The sequence below is a fragment of the Stegostoma tigrinum genome, chromosome 1, assembly GCF_030684315.1.
Source record: "Stegostoma tigrinum isolate sSteTig4 chromosome 1, sSteTig4.hap1, whole genome shotgun sequence".
In the NCBI taxonomy this organism is placed as follows: domain Eukaryota; kingdom Metazoa; phylum Chordata; class Chondrichthyes; order Orectolobiformes; family Stegostomatidae; genus Stegostoma; species Stegostoma tigrinum.
Genome location: NC_081354.1, coordinates 126,480,211 through 126,494,868, shown reverse-complemented (window position 1 = coordinate 126,494,868; position 14,658 = coordinate 126,480,211). Strand labels below are relative to the sequence as shown.

General features: G+C 42.0%; 1 protein-coding gene across 4 annotated transcripts in view; it reads left to right on the top strand.

Annotated features, from left to right (window-relative positions):
- The window catches only part of LOC125452731 (sorting nexin-18-like), a 153,078-nt gene that overhangs the window by 61,082 nt on the left and 77,338 nt on the right, over window positions 1-14,658 (top strand). For 2 of the 4 annotated variants that reach the window (XM_059648504.1, XM_059648497.1), the window contains exon 2: window positions 670-875. The exons of the other annotated variants lie outside the window; for them this stretch is intronic. In XM_059648504.1, coding sequence (XP_059504487.1) covers window positions 670-875 — 206 coding nt within the window. The remainder of the gene's footprint in view (window positions 1-669; window positions 876-14,658) is intronic. 4 annotated transcript variants of the gene reach the window in all.

Below are 14,658 nucleotides of genomic sequence, written 5' to 3'. Positions count from 1 at the left end.
AGCTGTTGCTGAAATAGAAACCACTTATGGAAATACTCTTTTCATGTTATAGTTTAATAGCTGAGTAAACTCGAATCTTTTAAAGCTTTATATGAATTAGATATCCAGAGGGTTTTAGTTGCAAAGTTTGATAGATGCCCAGTAGACTACACAACTGTGTGAGCAATATTCAGCTGAATAAACCCACTATCTTTTATGTTTTTTTATTATAGTGATCTGAATTTGATGAATAGCATTTGGGTTTCTTGTGCCAATTTTTAAAAAAGTTGTGTTATTTTTAAAACAAATCGTTTGCGTAAAAATCGTCCATATAATTGTTATTCTCAGCAGCTCAGTGCATTGGTTGGTTGTTCCATGAATATATTTCACAGCTAATGTCCTTGATCTCCTTGTGAACGTAACTACGTTCTGAGAACAACTGGTTCTTTTTATGTTCAGTAAATTGAAGACTCTAGAATATCATTTTTCTTCCATTTTTGTACCTGATAAGTTTTTTTTCTATTTTGAGGTTTTAAAAGAAACAAAAATGAAACGTATGGTACTAGGCTAACTTCCATAATGTATTGATGGATGTTTTGTTCAGGATTTCTGAAGTTTTCAGTATCTCATTTGTAAAGTCTGTCCTTTGTACTTGTCCAGGTGACTGACTGTGGTTCGTGTTTATAACAGGTGCTCTAACCAAAGTAAAGGAGAGTAAACGGCATGTGGAAGAAGGGAAGATGGAATTGCAGCAGGCAGATGGAGTCCGCGAGCGCTGTGACACTATTTCTTTTGCTACACTGGCTGAGATTCACCATTTTCACACTATTCGTGTGTCGGACTTCAAGACACAAATGCAGCATTTTCTTCAGCAGCAGATCCATTTTTACCAGAAGGTGACTCAGAAGTTAGAGGAAGCATTGCAGAAATATGATGCTGTTTAATTTCTACCAGTTTGACAATTTTTTATTGTGGCCTTTTCACATCTGAATAATGCAGGTGATCAGCAGACTGTCAAAACACTCTGGAATCACCCATGGCGCTTAGAGATCATGTTGGGGTCCAAACTTGGTGATCTGGTTTCAAAATCAAAATCTATTGAACAGTCTCAAATGGAGTCAGCTACCTAGCAAATTACTCCAAATTATGTGGGTGAGGGATTGGGAGGAAGGTCATTTAAGTATGTTATGTACTATATGCTTACACTACCATACTAATTTGTTCTGCAAAGTGCAGTATGTGTGTACTATCTAACTTTGCTTTATTTAACAAAGTTATGTAGGGTATACTGTTGGGCCCCAAATCCTAAAGCAGGATGGATGGGTTGACTGTGTTCTCTATACAGCCTATTCTAACTGATGAGGAAACTATTAGACTTTAATCTCTTCTGTAATAAATGAAAAGCAAAGACTAAACCTTGTTTACAAATTCCAGCTGGAGCAGCTACGTTACTTGTGCCTTTTGAGTCACTGTTTGTCTTCTGTAGTTTATTAAAAAAAACTTACTAAAGGATGAGGGATCCCCATGTGTTTCTCAAGTTGAAATTGCACCAGGAAGTGAAGAAAAATGATTTGGACCTCTGGTTTATTTTTAAAAAATGGAAGTTCACTGTGCCCCTATGCTAGTAGCAATCACAGAAAATTCTATTGAAATTACAATCTTCTCAGGAAAGTGGAAGATGCTATTTATTTCTGAAAACACCGTTATGCAGGCAGGAACCGTGTATAAGTTTGAGAGCAACTTATCTATATTAGGTGGGAATCTCTGGCTGACTTCCCAATGTAATGAGAGGGAAGTTTTATTTTTTAAAAATTCTGAAAACTTAATGAAGGCGTAAGGTAACTTTTTTTTTGTTCCCAGCAGCTTGATTTTGGGCAGATTGTAGTTACTAGAATACTTGACATCTGACCCATGAAATGCTATTTGAGGAACATTTTAGCATGAATTCAGATCAGTGACTGGTAAATGTGATGATCACTTGACTGAATTGTTTCCCATCTTTTGGAATGGAAATAATTTTCTAGAAAATAGACACAATTGGAAAACAAAATTTAAATCTGGTCTTAAATATCGCCTACTGAAATTTGAGCGCATTTGACAAATCATTGGGGTCACCCAGTCTTGCCTGCTGCTCTCCAGAACCTTACGGTGTGTGCTGCAAGGCCTTGTCTTTTGAGAGTACTGAGCTACTTTATTCTGATGTTAACTGAAATGTGTTAGAGAGCTGAGTATTGCTTGGTGGGAGTTGTACAGTCCATTGTGTGAGAACCCTTTGAATGCAGCAGCTGGTAAAAGGAGCTATTGTGAGCAGTTGTGAGCAAACCAACCAAAGAAGTAGTGGCTTTTTTGAGAATTTCTTTCATCTGGAAGTGGAAGTATTTCATTTTAACATAGCACATTTTAAGTTGTACAATCCACAAAGACATTTTGATTATGGGACTAAAATTATGTAAATTTAATTTGGCAATTGGCTGCACTGAAATTGGTCTGTCATCACTGATCAATGTACCATTATGAAAGTGCCATTGACAAAAGGCAAAGAAATTGAAACTTCTTTTTCACAATGTTTAAAAATGTCAACCAGTATGATAATCATGTCATCAAGAGTAACCTAAATAGCCATTACAAGTGTCTTTATGGGAGATGTTGTGGTAGACCACAAAGATATGAAGATGTTTACAGCTTTTCTATTACCTAAAATTGTTATGGTTCCTCACTGCAGCTGTTTGATAGCTATATAAAATAACATAAATGAATATACATCCACAAGACTTGCACCAAAATGTCAGACTTTCTGTGAAAGTGCTCCTTTATTTAAAACATCAGCTCAGAATAAATAGTTGTTTCATTTGAATGTTATTGTACGCAACATTTAGATTAAAAAGAAATGACCATAACAGTCAGTTGTCTCGTCATTTTTAATTCTTTTGTAATTGTGTGGCTGTGACTTAAAGTTTGTGTCACCATAATTTTTTGTTTAAAAAAGTGTCAAATGACATTTGTGTTCTCTGCCTTAAGTTTTACATTTTAAGTGGAACTTCAAAGTACTACGCTTTCAGAAAACATTTTGATAAGATGCCACGTTATGGAAAATAAAATCTCATGGTGTAGCATACTGGCGTGGATAGACTGGCTGGCCATCAGGAAGCAGAGAGTAGGTGTGAATGGGTCTTTTCCAGTTTGGCAACATTTTAACGAATGATATGCTACAGGAATCAATGCTAGGAACTCAACTGTGTATAATTTATATAAATGACTCTGACAAAGGGAGGAAAGGTATGGCTGCAGTTCCATCCCACTTCAACATAGTCGGGAGGGGGGAAAAAGAGGAGGGGGTGTAGCACTACTAATCAGAGAGGGTATCACAGCTACAGAAGCTTCCTTTGTCGAGGAAGATCTGCCTACTGAGTCAGTATGGGTGGAAATTAGGAACAGCAAGGGAGTAGTCACCTCGTTAGGGGTTTACTACAGGCCCCCCAATAGCAGCAGGGAGATTGAAGAAAGCATAGGTCGACAGATTTTGGAAAAGTGTGCACGCAGTAGGGTTGTTGTAATGGGTGACTTTAACTTTCCTAATATTGATTGGAACCTCCTTCGAGCAGAAGATTTGAATGGAGCTGTTTTTGTAAGGTGTGTTCAGGAGGGTTTCCTAACGCAGTACGTTGACAGGCTGACGAGGGGAGAGGCCATTCTAGACTTGGTGCTCGGAAACGAGCCGGGGCAGGTATCAGATCTTGTGGTGGGAGAGCATTTTGGTGATAGTGACCATAACTGCCTCACATTCTACATAGCTATGGAGAAGGAGAGAATTAGGCAAAATGGGAGGATATTTAATTGGGGAAGAGGAAACTATGATGTGATTAGACATGAGTTAGGAAGCATGGACTGGGAGCAGTTGTTCCATGGTAAGGGAACTATAGACGTGTGGAGACGGTTTAAGGAACAGTTGTTGGGAGTGATGAGTAAATATGTCCCTCTGAGACAGGCAAGAAGGGGTAAGATTAAGGAACCTTGGATGACGAGAGCGGTGGAGCTTCTAGTGAAAAGGAAGAAGGTAGCTTACATAAGGTGGAGGAAGCTAGGGTCAAGTTCAGCTAGAGAGGATTACATGCAGGCAAGGAAGGAGCTCAAAAATGGTCTGAGGAGAGCCAGGAGGGGGCACGAGAAAGGCTTGGCAGAAGGAATCCGGGAAAACACAAAGGCATGTTACACTTACGTGAGGAATAAGAGAATGGTCAAAGAAAGAGTAGGGCCGATCAGGGATAGCATAGGGAACTTGTGTGTGGAGCCTGAGGAGGTAGGGGAAGCCCTAAATGAGTTTTTTGCTTCTGTCTTTACGAAAGAAACGAACTTTGTAGTGAATGAAACCTTTGAAGAGCAGGTGTGCATGCTGGAATGGATTGAGATAGACGAAGCTGATGTGCTGAAAATTTTGTCAAACATCAAGATTGACAAGTCGCCAGGCCCGGATCAGATTTGTCCTCGGCTGCTTTGGGAAGCGAGAAATGCAATTGCTTCGCCACTTGCGAAGATCTTTGCATCCTCGCTCTCCACTGGAGTCGTACCTGAGGACTGGAGAGAGGCAAATGTAATTCCTCTCTTCAAGAAAGGAAATAGGGAAATCCCCGGCAATTATAGACCGGTAAGTCTCACGTCTGTCGTCTGCAAGGTGTTAGAAAGGATTCTGAGGGATAAGATTTATGACCATCTGGAAGAGCATGGCTTGATCAAATACAGTCAACACGGCTTTGTGAGGGGTAGGTCATGCCTTACAAACCTTATTGAGTTTTTTGAGGATGTGACTAGAAAAGTTGATGAGGGTCGAGCTGTGGATGTGGTGTATATGGACTTCAGTAAGGCATTTGATAAGGTTCCCCATGGTAGGCTCATTCAGAAGGTCAGGAGGAATGGGATACAGGGGAACTTAGCTGCTTGGATACAGAATTGGCTGGCCAACAGAAGACAGCGAGTGGTAGTAGAAGGAAAATATTCTGCCTGGAAGTCAGTGGTGAGTGGAGTTCCACAGGGCTCTGTCCTTGGGCCTCTACTGTTTGTAATTTTTATTAATGACTTGGACGAGGGAATTGAAGGATGGGTCAGCAAGTTTGCAGACGACACAAAGGTCGGAGGTGTCGTTGACAGTGTAGAGGGCTGTTGTAGGCTGCAGCGGGACATTGACAGGATGCAGAGATGGGCTGAGAGGTGGCAGATGGAGTTCAACCTGGATAAATGCGAGGTGATGCATTTTGGAAGGTCGAATTTGAAAGCTGAGTACAGGATTAAGGATAGGATTCTTGGCAGCGTGGAGGAACAGAGGGATCTTGGTGTGCAGATACATAGATCCCTTAAAATGGCCACCCAAGTGGACAGGGTTGTTAAGAAAGCATATGGTGTTTTGGCTTTCATTAACAGGGGGATTGAGTTTAAGAGTCGTGAGATCTTGTTGCAGCTCTATAAAACTTTGGTTAGACCGCACTTGGAATACTGCGTCCAGTTCTGGGCGCCCTATTATAGTAAAGATGTGGATGCTTTGGAGAGGGTTCAGAGGAGGTTTACCAGGATGCTGCCTGGACTGGAGGGCTTATCTTATGAAGAGAGGTTGACTGAGCTCGGTCTCTTTTCATTGGAGAAAAGGAGGAGGAGAGGGGACCTAATTGAGGTATACAAGATAATGAGAGGCATAGATAGAGTTGATAGCCAGAGACTATTTCCCAGGGCAGAAATGGCTAGCACGAGGGGTCATAGTTTTAAGCTGGTTGGTGGAAAGTATAGAGGGGATGTCAGAGGCAGGTTCTTTACGCAGAGAGTTGTGAGAGCATGGAATGCGTTGCCAGCAGCAGTTGTGGAAGCAAGGTCATTGGGGTCATTTAAGAGACTGCTGGACATGTATATGGTCACAGAAATTTGAGGGTGCACACATGAGGATCAATGGTCGGCACAACATTGTGGGCTGAAGGGCCTGTTCTGTGCTGTACTGTTCTATGTTCTATGTACTTTGATTATGAGAATGTTTGCTGACACCGCAAACCCCTCTCAGTACACATGCAAATTGCACCTGCAGTACCCCCAAAGAGTCCTGCCAGCAATTTTGCTCATTTATTGTGCTTATTTGGACACTGGCATGTTTCTTACTAACAGAGCATTTCACAGTGTGCATGTGCAGAATCTTTCACACGTGCAATGTGACCCTTTTCGGGGGTGTCAGAAGACGCAGCCTTTAATCATACCACCTGCTCAGGATGTTCCCCACACCAAACCACATTAAACTGTATCTACCATTAATCTATACTGAGGTTGTCCACCATTTTTGCATGGAGATGCCACGTTTAAATGTTTCTCCTCTTCAGGGGCTGGTGAGCAGGCTGCTTTTCCTCCTGTCTTCTTCCCCTTTCCCTCTCCCGCATGCTTATCCCGAAAATAATTCATGGGAGTTTGCACTTGAAAAATTTCCACGAGCACCTTTCTTTGTCTGCATGCAGTTCTGTCCAGAAATTCTGTCAGCACTATCATGGTCTGACTGTCACTTCTCCTCTGCCATCTGAGTCATTGGTGCAATGATTATAACAAGATCAGACAGGTGGACATTACAGAATGAGTTCCCTGATTGGGGTTGTTAATCTGCTCCAATCAGGGCACCCTGACTGATGGATACAAATGGAAGTGTCAGAGATTCTGTTCAGTCTGACAGCTGTCTGAGGGAGCTGGATCAGGGTCAAGGATTCTCCGCATGTAAATGAAGAGTGGGTGGGGTGGGATGGGATGCGGGTGCTTGTTGACAGGATACTAGCCTCTGTGGACTTCTTTCAATTGCCTTATTCCACATTGCAACCCTCATCTACACTCCTCACCATGCTATTTTCTCAGAATGCCTTTTATTTCCAGATCTAACCTGCAGACTCTCTCCAATCACAAACTGATTCTCTCCCATGTTTGCTGCTCACTGGCTCATCAGTAAGCTGAGAGCAGCATACAGGAGAGAAAGGGCCTCTGATTATAGGAACAGCTCTCTTTTCTCTCCCCCTTGGGCTATGATTCTTCTCATGTAAGGTGAAATAATTATTAATTCTAGAACCACTGAGCTTTATATTTGTTGACAAGTAAAACAGCCTTTGTTACTAAAGCCAAAATATTCTGGCAGGGGCTGCATATGACCCAAACACCTAGATTGGGTACCCCAGTCTATACTCTTCTGCAACTCTACTGATCACTAATTACGATGGGTGTTTTGTGTTGCCTGTAAAATTGGAAATTGTACATCTTATGCCCAGTTCCAGGTCATTTACATAGGTAAGAAAAGCACTGACTTTAACATCAATCCCTCGAAGTTGGAATTGTGTAAACGTTTCCTTAAGTAAAAAATATGGTGTGTTAATACATTCTGCCTCCTGTTCCTAAGTCAGTTAAATACTCACGTTACCATTGTCCTTTTAATACCATGTCATACAGTCATAGAGTCATACAGCACAGAAATAGACCATTCGGTCCAACCATAATCCCAACCATAGTCCCACCAACCTGCACCTGGCCTATATCACTCCAAACCATTCCTATTCATGTACTTATCCAAATGACTTTTAAACTTTGTACTTGTACCCGCATCCACCACTTCCTCTGGAAGTTCATTCCACGAACTACCTTTGATGTAAAAAAGAAAATTGCCCCCATGTCTTTTTTTAAATCTCTCTCTTCTCAACCTGTCAAATGTCTTTTGGAAATCCAAACGTGCTAACTCTATCTTTGTTAACCTTTGTCTTGCCTTAAAGAACACAAACTGATTAATTGAACGTGATTTACCTTGAACAAATCCAACTATGCTGTCAGAGATAGTAAGAACTGCCAATGCAGGAGTCTGAGATAACACGTTGTGGAGCTGGAAGAACACAGCAGGCCAGGCAGCATCAAAGGAACAGGAAAGCTGATGTTTTGGGTCAGGAATGAAGGGTCATGACTCGAAACGGCAGCTTTCCTGCTTCTCTAATGCTGCCTGGCCTGCTATGTTCCTTCAGCTCCAACTATGCTGCCTGTTGCTTATTAACTTGTGCTTCCCCAAGAGTTAACTAATTTTGTTCTTGGCAATGGTCTTTAGTAGTTTTCCTATCATTCACATTAGACTGACCTACAGTGAACAGTTTTACCCTGTTCATTTTTTTTATGCAAGGTTGAATTGAATCCTCCCGTCATCTGGTACTACTATCCTATCAAAGAAGAATTGAAGAGTTTTAACTCCGTCCACACTTTTCTCAGCACTATATGATGGAACGTACCTTGATAGAAATTAACTTTGATGCCGACTGATCTTGCCAGTTCCTTTCTCTTTTTATCAATCCAATGAGGATGTGGAAGCTTTGGAAAGGGTACAGAGGAGATTTACTAGGATGTTGCCTGGTATGGAGGGAAGGCCTTACAAGGAAAGGCTGAGGGACTTGAGGCTGTTTTCGTTCGAGAGAAGAAGGTTCAGAGGTGACTTAATTGAGACATATAAAATAATCAGAGGGTTAGATAGGGTGGATAGGGAGAGCCTTTTTCCTAGGATGGTGACGGCGAGCACAAGGGTGCATAGCTTTAACTTGAGGGGTGAAAGATATAGGACAGATGTCAGAGGTAGTTTCTTTACTCAGAGTAGTAGGGAATGGAACGCTTTGCCTGCAACGGCATTAGATTCGCCAACTTTAAGTACAGTTAAGTCATCATTGGACAAGCATATGGGCGTACATGGAATAGTGTAGGTTAGATGGGCTTGAGATCGGTATGACAGGTCGGCACAACATCGAGGGCCGAAGGGCCTGTACTGTGCTGTAATGTTCTATGTTCAATGTCTCTGCCTCATCAGAGTGTGCACTATACTCTTGCAGTTTGTAATCACCAAATTTTGAAATTAAGTCCTGTAAATCAAGTCTAGGCCATGAATAATATACAGGGATTCCAATGTTTACTTACTTCCAATGTGGAAAAAACAATAATTGATTACTTTGCATTTGCTATCATTCAGTCAACTTCAATTCCATGATTAATCTGTCCCCTTTATTCCTTAGGCTGTAACTTTTCTGAAAAGTCAGCCATATGGTACTTTTTTTCATTGTTGCCCAATCAGAAAAATGAAATAACTTAGTTAAACACGAATTTGACAAATCCTACTTGATCTAATTAATCCACTTTTCGCTGAGAGACAGTTAGTATTGTCCTAGATTATTGTTTCTGAAAATTGGCCCACCTCAGAACCTAGTCTGGAGTTGCTGAATTGACCCTTGCACCCTTTCTCCTTAACAAGAATATATTGTAGTTTTCTCATTGTATGCCACAACCTCTGTATCTAAAGAGGATTAGCAGATTATGACTCATATCCTTACATCTTCCTCTGTTTGCTTCCCTTAGAATTTTGGCTCATTTGATCCTGCTGACTTATCATTTCTAAGGACAGCCAGCCATTACCCTCTATCTTTACCATTAAATGACCTGCAGAACCTACCTTGGTAGTGTGATGTTATCTCAAATGTTTCTTAATTCTCACCAAATAAGTTCTGTTCTTGGACCCCTGTAGACATCTTTTGGGCTATAATATTCTCCATAATTCTGCCACATCCCCGTTCTCTCCCCTATCTTTTCCGAATAGCTTGTGTCGAGAGATATTTACTGTCAAAATCCTGGCCTTTCTTGAGGAGGATCTTTAACCTCACTGCCAGATTAATTTACATTTCCATGTGAAAAATTTTCTCTGCAGTTCACCAACCTTGTTTACCATAATTCATTCATTTATGTATATGCACTGCAAGCTAAGTTAGAGATCTTTTTGCATTTCCTCTTAGTCTGGCTCCTGTGTACTCTTTCTTACTCCAGTTCTACCTGTCTCTCCTAATTCTTCATGCATTGTGTTTGGTCTTTCAAATGCTCTGTCTTTATATCTAAACGCTTCCAAATTAGTTGAGTCAACACCTTTGTGTGAGGGAAGAGATAATGGGAACTGCAGATGCTGGAGAATCCAAGATAACAAAGTGTGGGGCTGGATTAACACAGCAGGCCAAGCAGCATCTTAGGAGCACAAAAGCTGACGTTTCGGGTTGTGTGAGACTGGATGAGCATAGAAACTTCTCTTCTAAGTGTAATAGACAATCTGTTTTTATTTCAAACAATCCAATTGATTTGTGATCACTTTCACTGAGTTTGGTATCTTGAGTTTTATTTTACCCAAATTTAAATTCTTACATAGCCGTGGTTGGTTTGCTTGCTGAGCTGGTTCATTAGTTTGCAGGCGTTTCATTACCCTGGTAGCTACTATCATCAGTGTAGCCTCCCATGAAAGGTTGTTTTATTTTCCCACTTGCTGTTTAAACTCTGGGGTCCGTTGGAGTTGATTACCTCATAAACTAGAAGAAATGCACCAACTTAAAAACAACATTTTCACTGGCATTAAATTTACCTGAAAAGAACAAACAGCTCCCATCCCTGATGTAATGGTAGAACGCAGGGCCAACGGGGAATTTCTGATCAAAGTATACAGAAAGGCTGCGCACACAGATCAAGACCTAAATTTCAGTAGTGACCACCCAACACCCACAAATGGAGTTGTGTGAATACACTGTTTACATGAGCCACAACACACTGAAGCAATCCAGAATTACGCCAAAACGAGGAAGAATACCTCCTCCAAGTATTTAGCGACAATGGATACCCGAACAGCTGGATCTGATGATGCCTGTCACACAAACAACAACAGGAAGACACAGTGTGTCAGACACGCTTGTAACATTACCATACATCAAGAATGAATCTGAACTGAGCGTAAGACTCCCAACGGCCAATGGGCCTCGGAGTGGCACACAAACCTACATCAACCCTATGCCAACTGCTAACAAGAACCAAAGACCCGTTACCCAGTATGGACAGAACAAATGTAATATCCAAGATTCCATGCAAGGACTGTGACAAACATTACATTGGACAGACAGGAAGAAAATTGGCTGCGCAAATACATGAACACCAGCTAGTAACAAAAAGACACAACCAATAGTCACTTGTCCTCATACATAAAGATAAGGAGAACAACCCGTTTGATTGGGACAATGTCAGGATCTTAGGACAAGCCAAACCGAGACAAGCACGGAATTTCTGGAGGCCTCATTCTCCAGCAAGAAGGCCATCAATAAACACACACAGAGTTAGACCCTACATACACACCACTGCAAAAAAAACCGAAAATGAGCCAATCAACTCAAACAGACCCCAGAGTTTAAATATAGGCAGGAAAATACAACAATGCTTCATCGGAGGCTGCACTGATAATGTTACCCAACAGGATATAATGAACCAGCTCAACAAGTGAACCAATCACGGCATCCACAGCCCGAGCTACTAATCTACTCCAGAATCTTATATAGCTATTTCAGGATTTCAGCACATTGCTTGTTTTTCCTGGATTATCAGTACTACAACATGACTATAACAGCATTATATCTGATTTACAGGCAATTGGTCTGTGGAGTCTGACCTCAACTGGACATTGTTGGGTGAAACCTGATCAAATTTATTTTTGCCCTGCCTCCACCTTACTGCGGGCATTAATAGCATTACTGCCACTGCTAAATACACACTGGCAAGGGAGGTGAACTTTAAAAAGTAATTTATCACATTTGCCGAGCTTTCTGATGTGCTAAACTACTTGCAGTTGGGAAATAATTTGATTATTTAGATGTAGAACAAGTGGTTTTATAACCTCGGACGCCAATAGAAACCTGCAAATATGTTGCTAAACTCTTAAGGAATTGCATTCTGTTCTTCTGTTTCCATGCTGATGGTGTTTTAAATAAGAACCTTCAAAAAAGTCCTTTCCAACTGCAAGATAATATCAGCTCTCCTTCTGATGTTTCCTGTTACAGCTCACTTTCCAAGATGAAATGCAGGCTGGTAACAATATAGCTACTGAGCCCAAACCATAGCCTACTTCAAAGGCAGCCGAATAGAGCTTTTATATTTAGCCAACCTGCTACCGGCCAGGCATCAGATAAAGCTGTGTTCCTCTACTGCTGCTCTGCAAGCTCAGAATAGGTATCATGTACTGAGTTGGATCAGTTTGGATATAGATAAGCTGGACACTTGGGTGGAGAAATGGCAGATGGAATTTAATTCTGCCAAATGTGATGTGATACATTTTGGTGGATCCAATGCAAAAGGGAAGTATACAGTAAATGGCAGAACTCTTAGAAGCAGTAACGTACAAAGGGATCTAGGTGTACAGGTCCACAGTTCCCTGGAAGTGGTCACACAAGTGGGTAAGGAGGTCACGAATGCATATAGCATGCTTGCCTTCTTCCATCAGGGCACAGAATTAAAAAATTGCCAAGTCATGTTGCAGCTGTATAGAAATTTAGTTATTCCACATTTGGAATATTGTGTACAGTTCTGATTGCCACACTGCCAGCAGGATGTGGCAGCTTTGGAGAAGTTACAGAAACCGTTTACCAGAATTTTGCCTGGTTTGAAGGGTATTTGTAATGAGGAGAGATTGGACAAACCTGAATGTCAGAGGTGAAGGGACACCCCAATAGAAGTTTACAAAATTATGAAAGGCATGGGTAGTCAGAATCTTTCTTCCAGGGTAGAAATGTAAATTATTAGAGGATCTAGGTTTTAGGTAAAAGGGGGAAAGGTTTTTTTGAAATATAAAGGGTGGTAAGTGCCTGGAATGTTCTGCCAGACGTGGTGGTGGAGGCAGATACAATAGCAACATTTGAATTGCATCTTGACATGTGAATAGACAGAGAAGAGAGGAATGCAGACCGTTAATAGGAAAAAGGATTTTAGTTTAGAAAGGCTTCGTGTCAGAGCAGTCTTGGGCTGCAGGGCGTGTTCCTGCGCTGGAGTGCTCTTGATTGTTCAGCAAAGGTATTAATGGATATGGGCCAAAGGCAGGTATATGGAGTTATGCCACAGATGAGTTATGATCTCATTGAGTGGTGGAACAAGCTGGAGGGGTTGAGTGTACTAATCCTGGTCCCATATTCTGATGGTCCTACATCAAACACCTAAACCATGAAGCTCCATAGGCTTTTTTTGTCTGTTTTTCAGTGATATCACGCTCACTGTTCTAAAACTCCTTTAGATTAAAGGCCAACCCTCATATTTCTCTCATTTTCACCCCAGAAAATAGTCCAATGAATCTTTGTTGTAGATCTCAAAGCAAACGTATCTTTCCTTGGTTATGGGGATCAAAACTACACCAGTACTCAGGTGTCATCTTATCAGGGTGCTGTATGATTCCAGCAAAACACGTGTTTACTCAATCCTCTCAACCCATCGTAAGAACGATAACATGGCATTTGTTTTCCTAAGTGTCTCCTACACCTGCATATCAGTTTGGTGATTCTTGTACGACAGTGCCCAGACCTCACTACGTGCCAACATTTGCATCTAAATGTCACCTTTTTAAAAAAAAAATACCCTTTTGTTTTTCGTTTCAAAGTGGCTGACATTTGCCTATTCTATGTATTTTTTTCAACTGTGGGATGTGAACACCACTGGTTAGGCTAACATTTATTGCTTGTCCTGACTTGCTACTAATGAAATACTGAGCTGCCTCTTGGGATCACTGCGACCCTCAAGGTGCAGGGACAGCAGCAATGCTACTAAAATGAGCTCCAGGATCTTTGATTGAGTAACAAAGAAGAAACAACACAAGTGTGTGACTTTGAGAGGAATCGATAGGTGGTGGGGTATGCATGCATCTGCTGCTCTTGTCCACGTAGGAAGTAGGGGTTGCAGATTTTGACATTGTCGTTGAAGAATCATAGTCAGTTGCTGCAATGAATCTTGTAGATGGTACACCCTGCTGCCATTGTGCCATCAGTTGTGAAGTAACTGAATATTGTAGGTGGTGGAAGGGGTGCCAATCAAGTAGGCTGCTTTGTTCTGGATGGTGTCAAGCTTTTTGAGTATTGTTGGAGAATGTACTCGTCCAAGAATCCTTGCTCAAATGAACATCTTCAATCCGGCCCCACCAAAAGACATTTTTCCCTCCCCACCCTCGTCTGCCTTTCAGAGGGACCACTCTCTCCACGACTCTCTTGTCCGCTCCACACTCCCTCCAGCCCCACCACACCCGGCACTTTTCCCTACAACCGCAGGAAGTGCTCCACCTGCCCCCACACTTGCTCCCTCACCAACATCCCAGGCTCCATGAAGACTTTCCACATTAAGCAGATGTTCATTTGTACATCTGCTAATGTGGTTTGCTGTATCCGCTGTTCCCATTATGGTGTCCTCTACATTGGGGAAAACAAGCGGCGGCTTGGGGACCGCTTTGCAGAACACCTACACTCGGTTTGCACTAAACAACTGCACCTCCCAGTTGCGAACCATTTCAACTGCCCCTCCCATTCCTCAGATGACATGTCCATCCTGGGCCTCCTGCAGTGCCACAACCATGCCACCCAAAGGTTGCGGGAACAGCAACTCATATTCCACTTGGGAACTGTGCAGCCCAATGGTATCAATGTGGACTTCACAAGCTTCAAAATCTCCCCTTCCCCCACCGCATCCCAAAACCAGCCCAGCTCGTCTCCACTTCCCTAACCTGTCCTTCCTCCCACCTATCCCCTCCGCCTACTTCGAACCCCACCCCCTTCTCCTTCCTACTAACTTCATCCCGCCCCCTTGACCTGTCTGTCCTCCCTGGACTGATCTATCTCT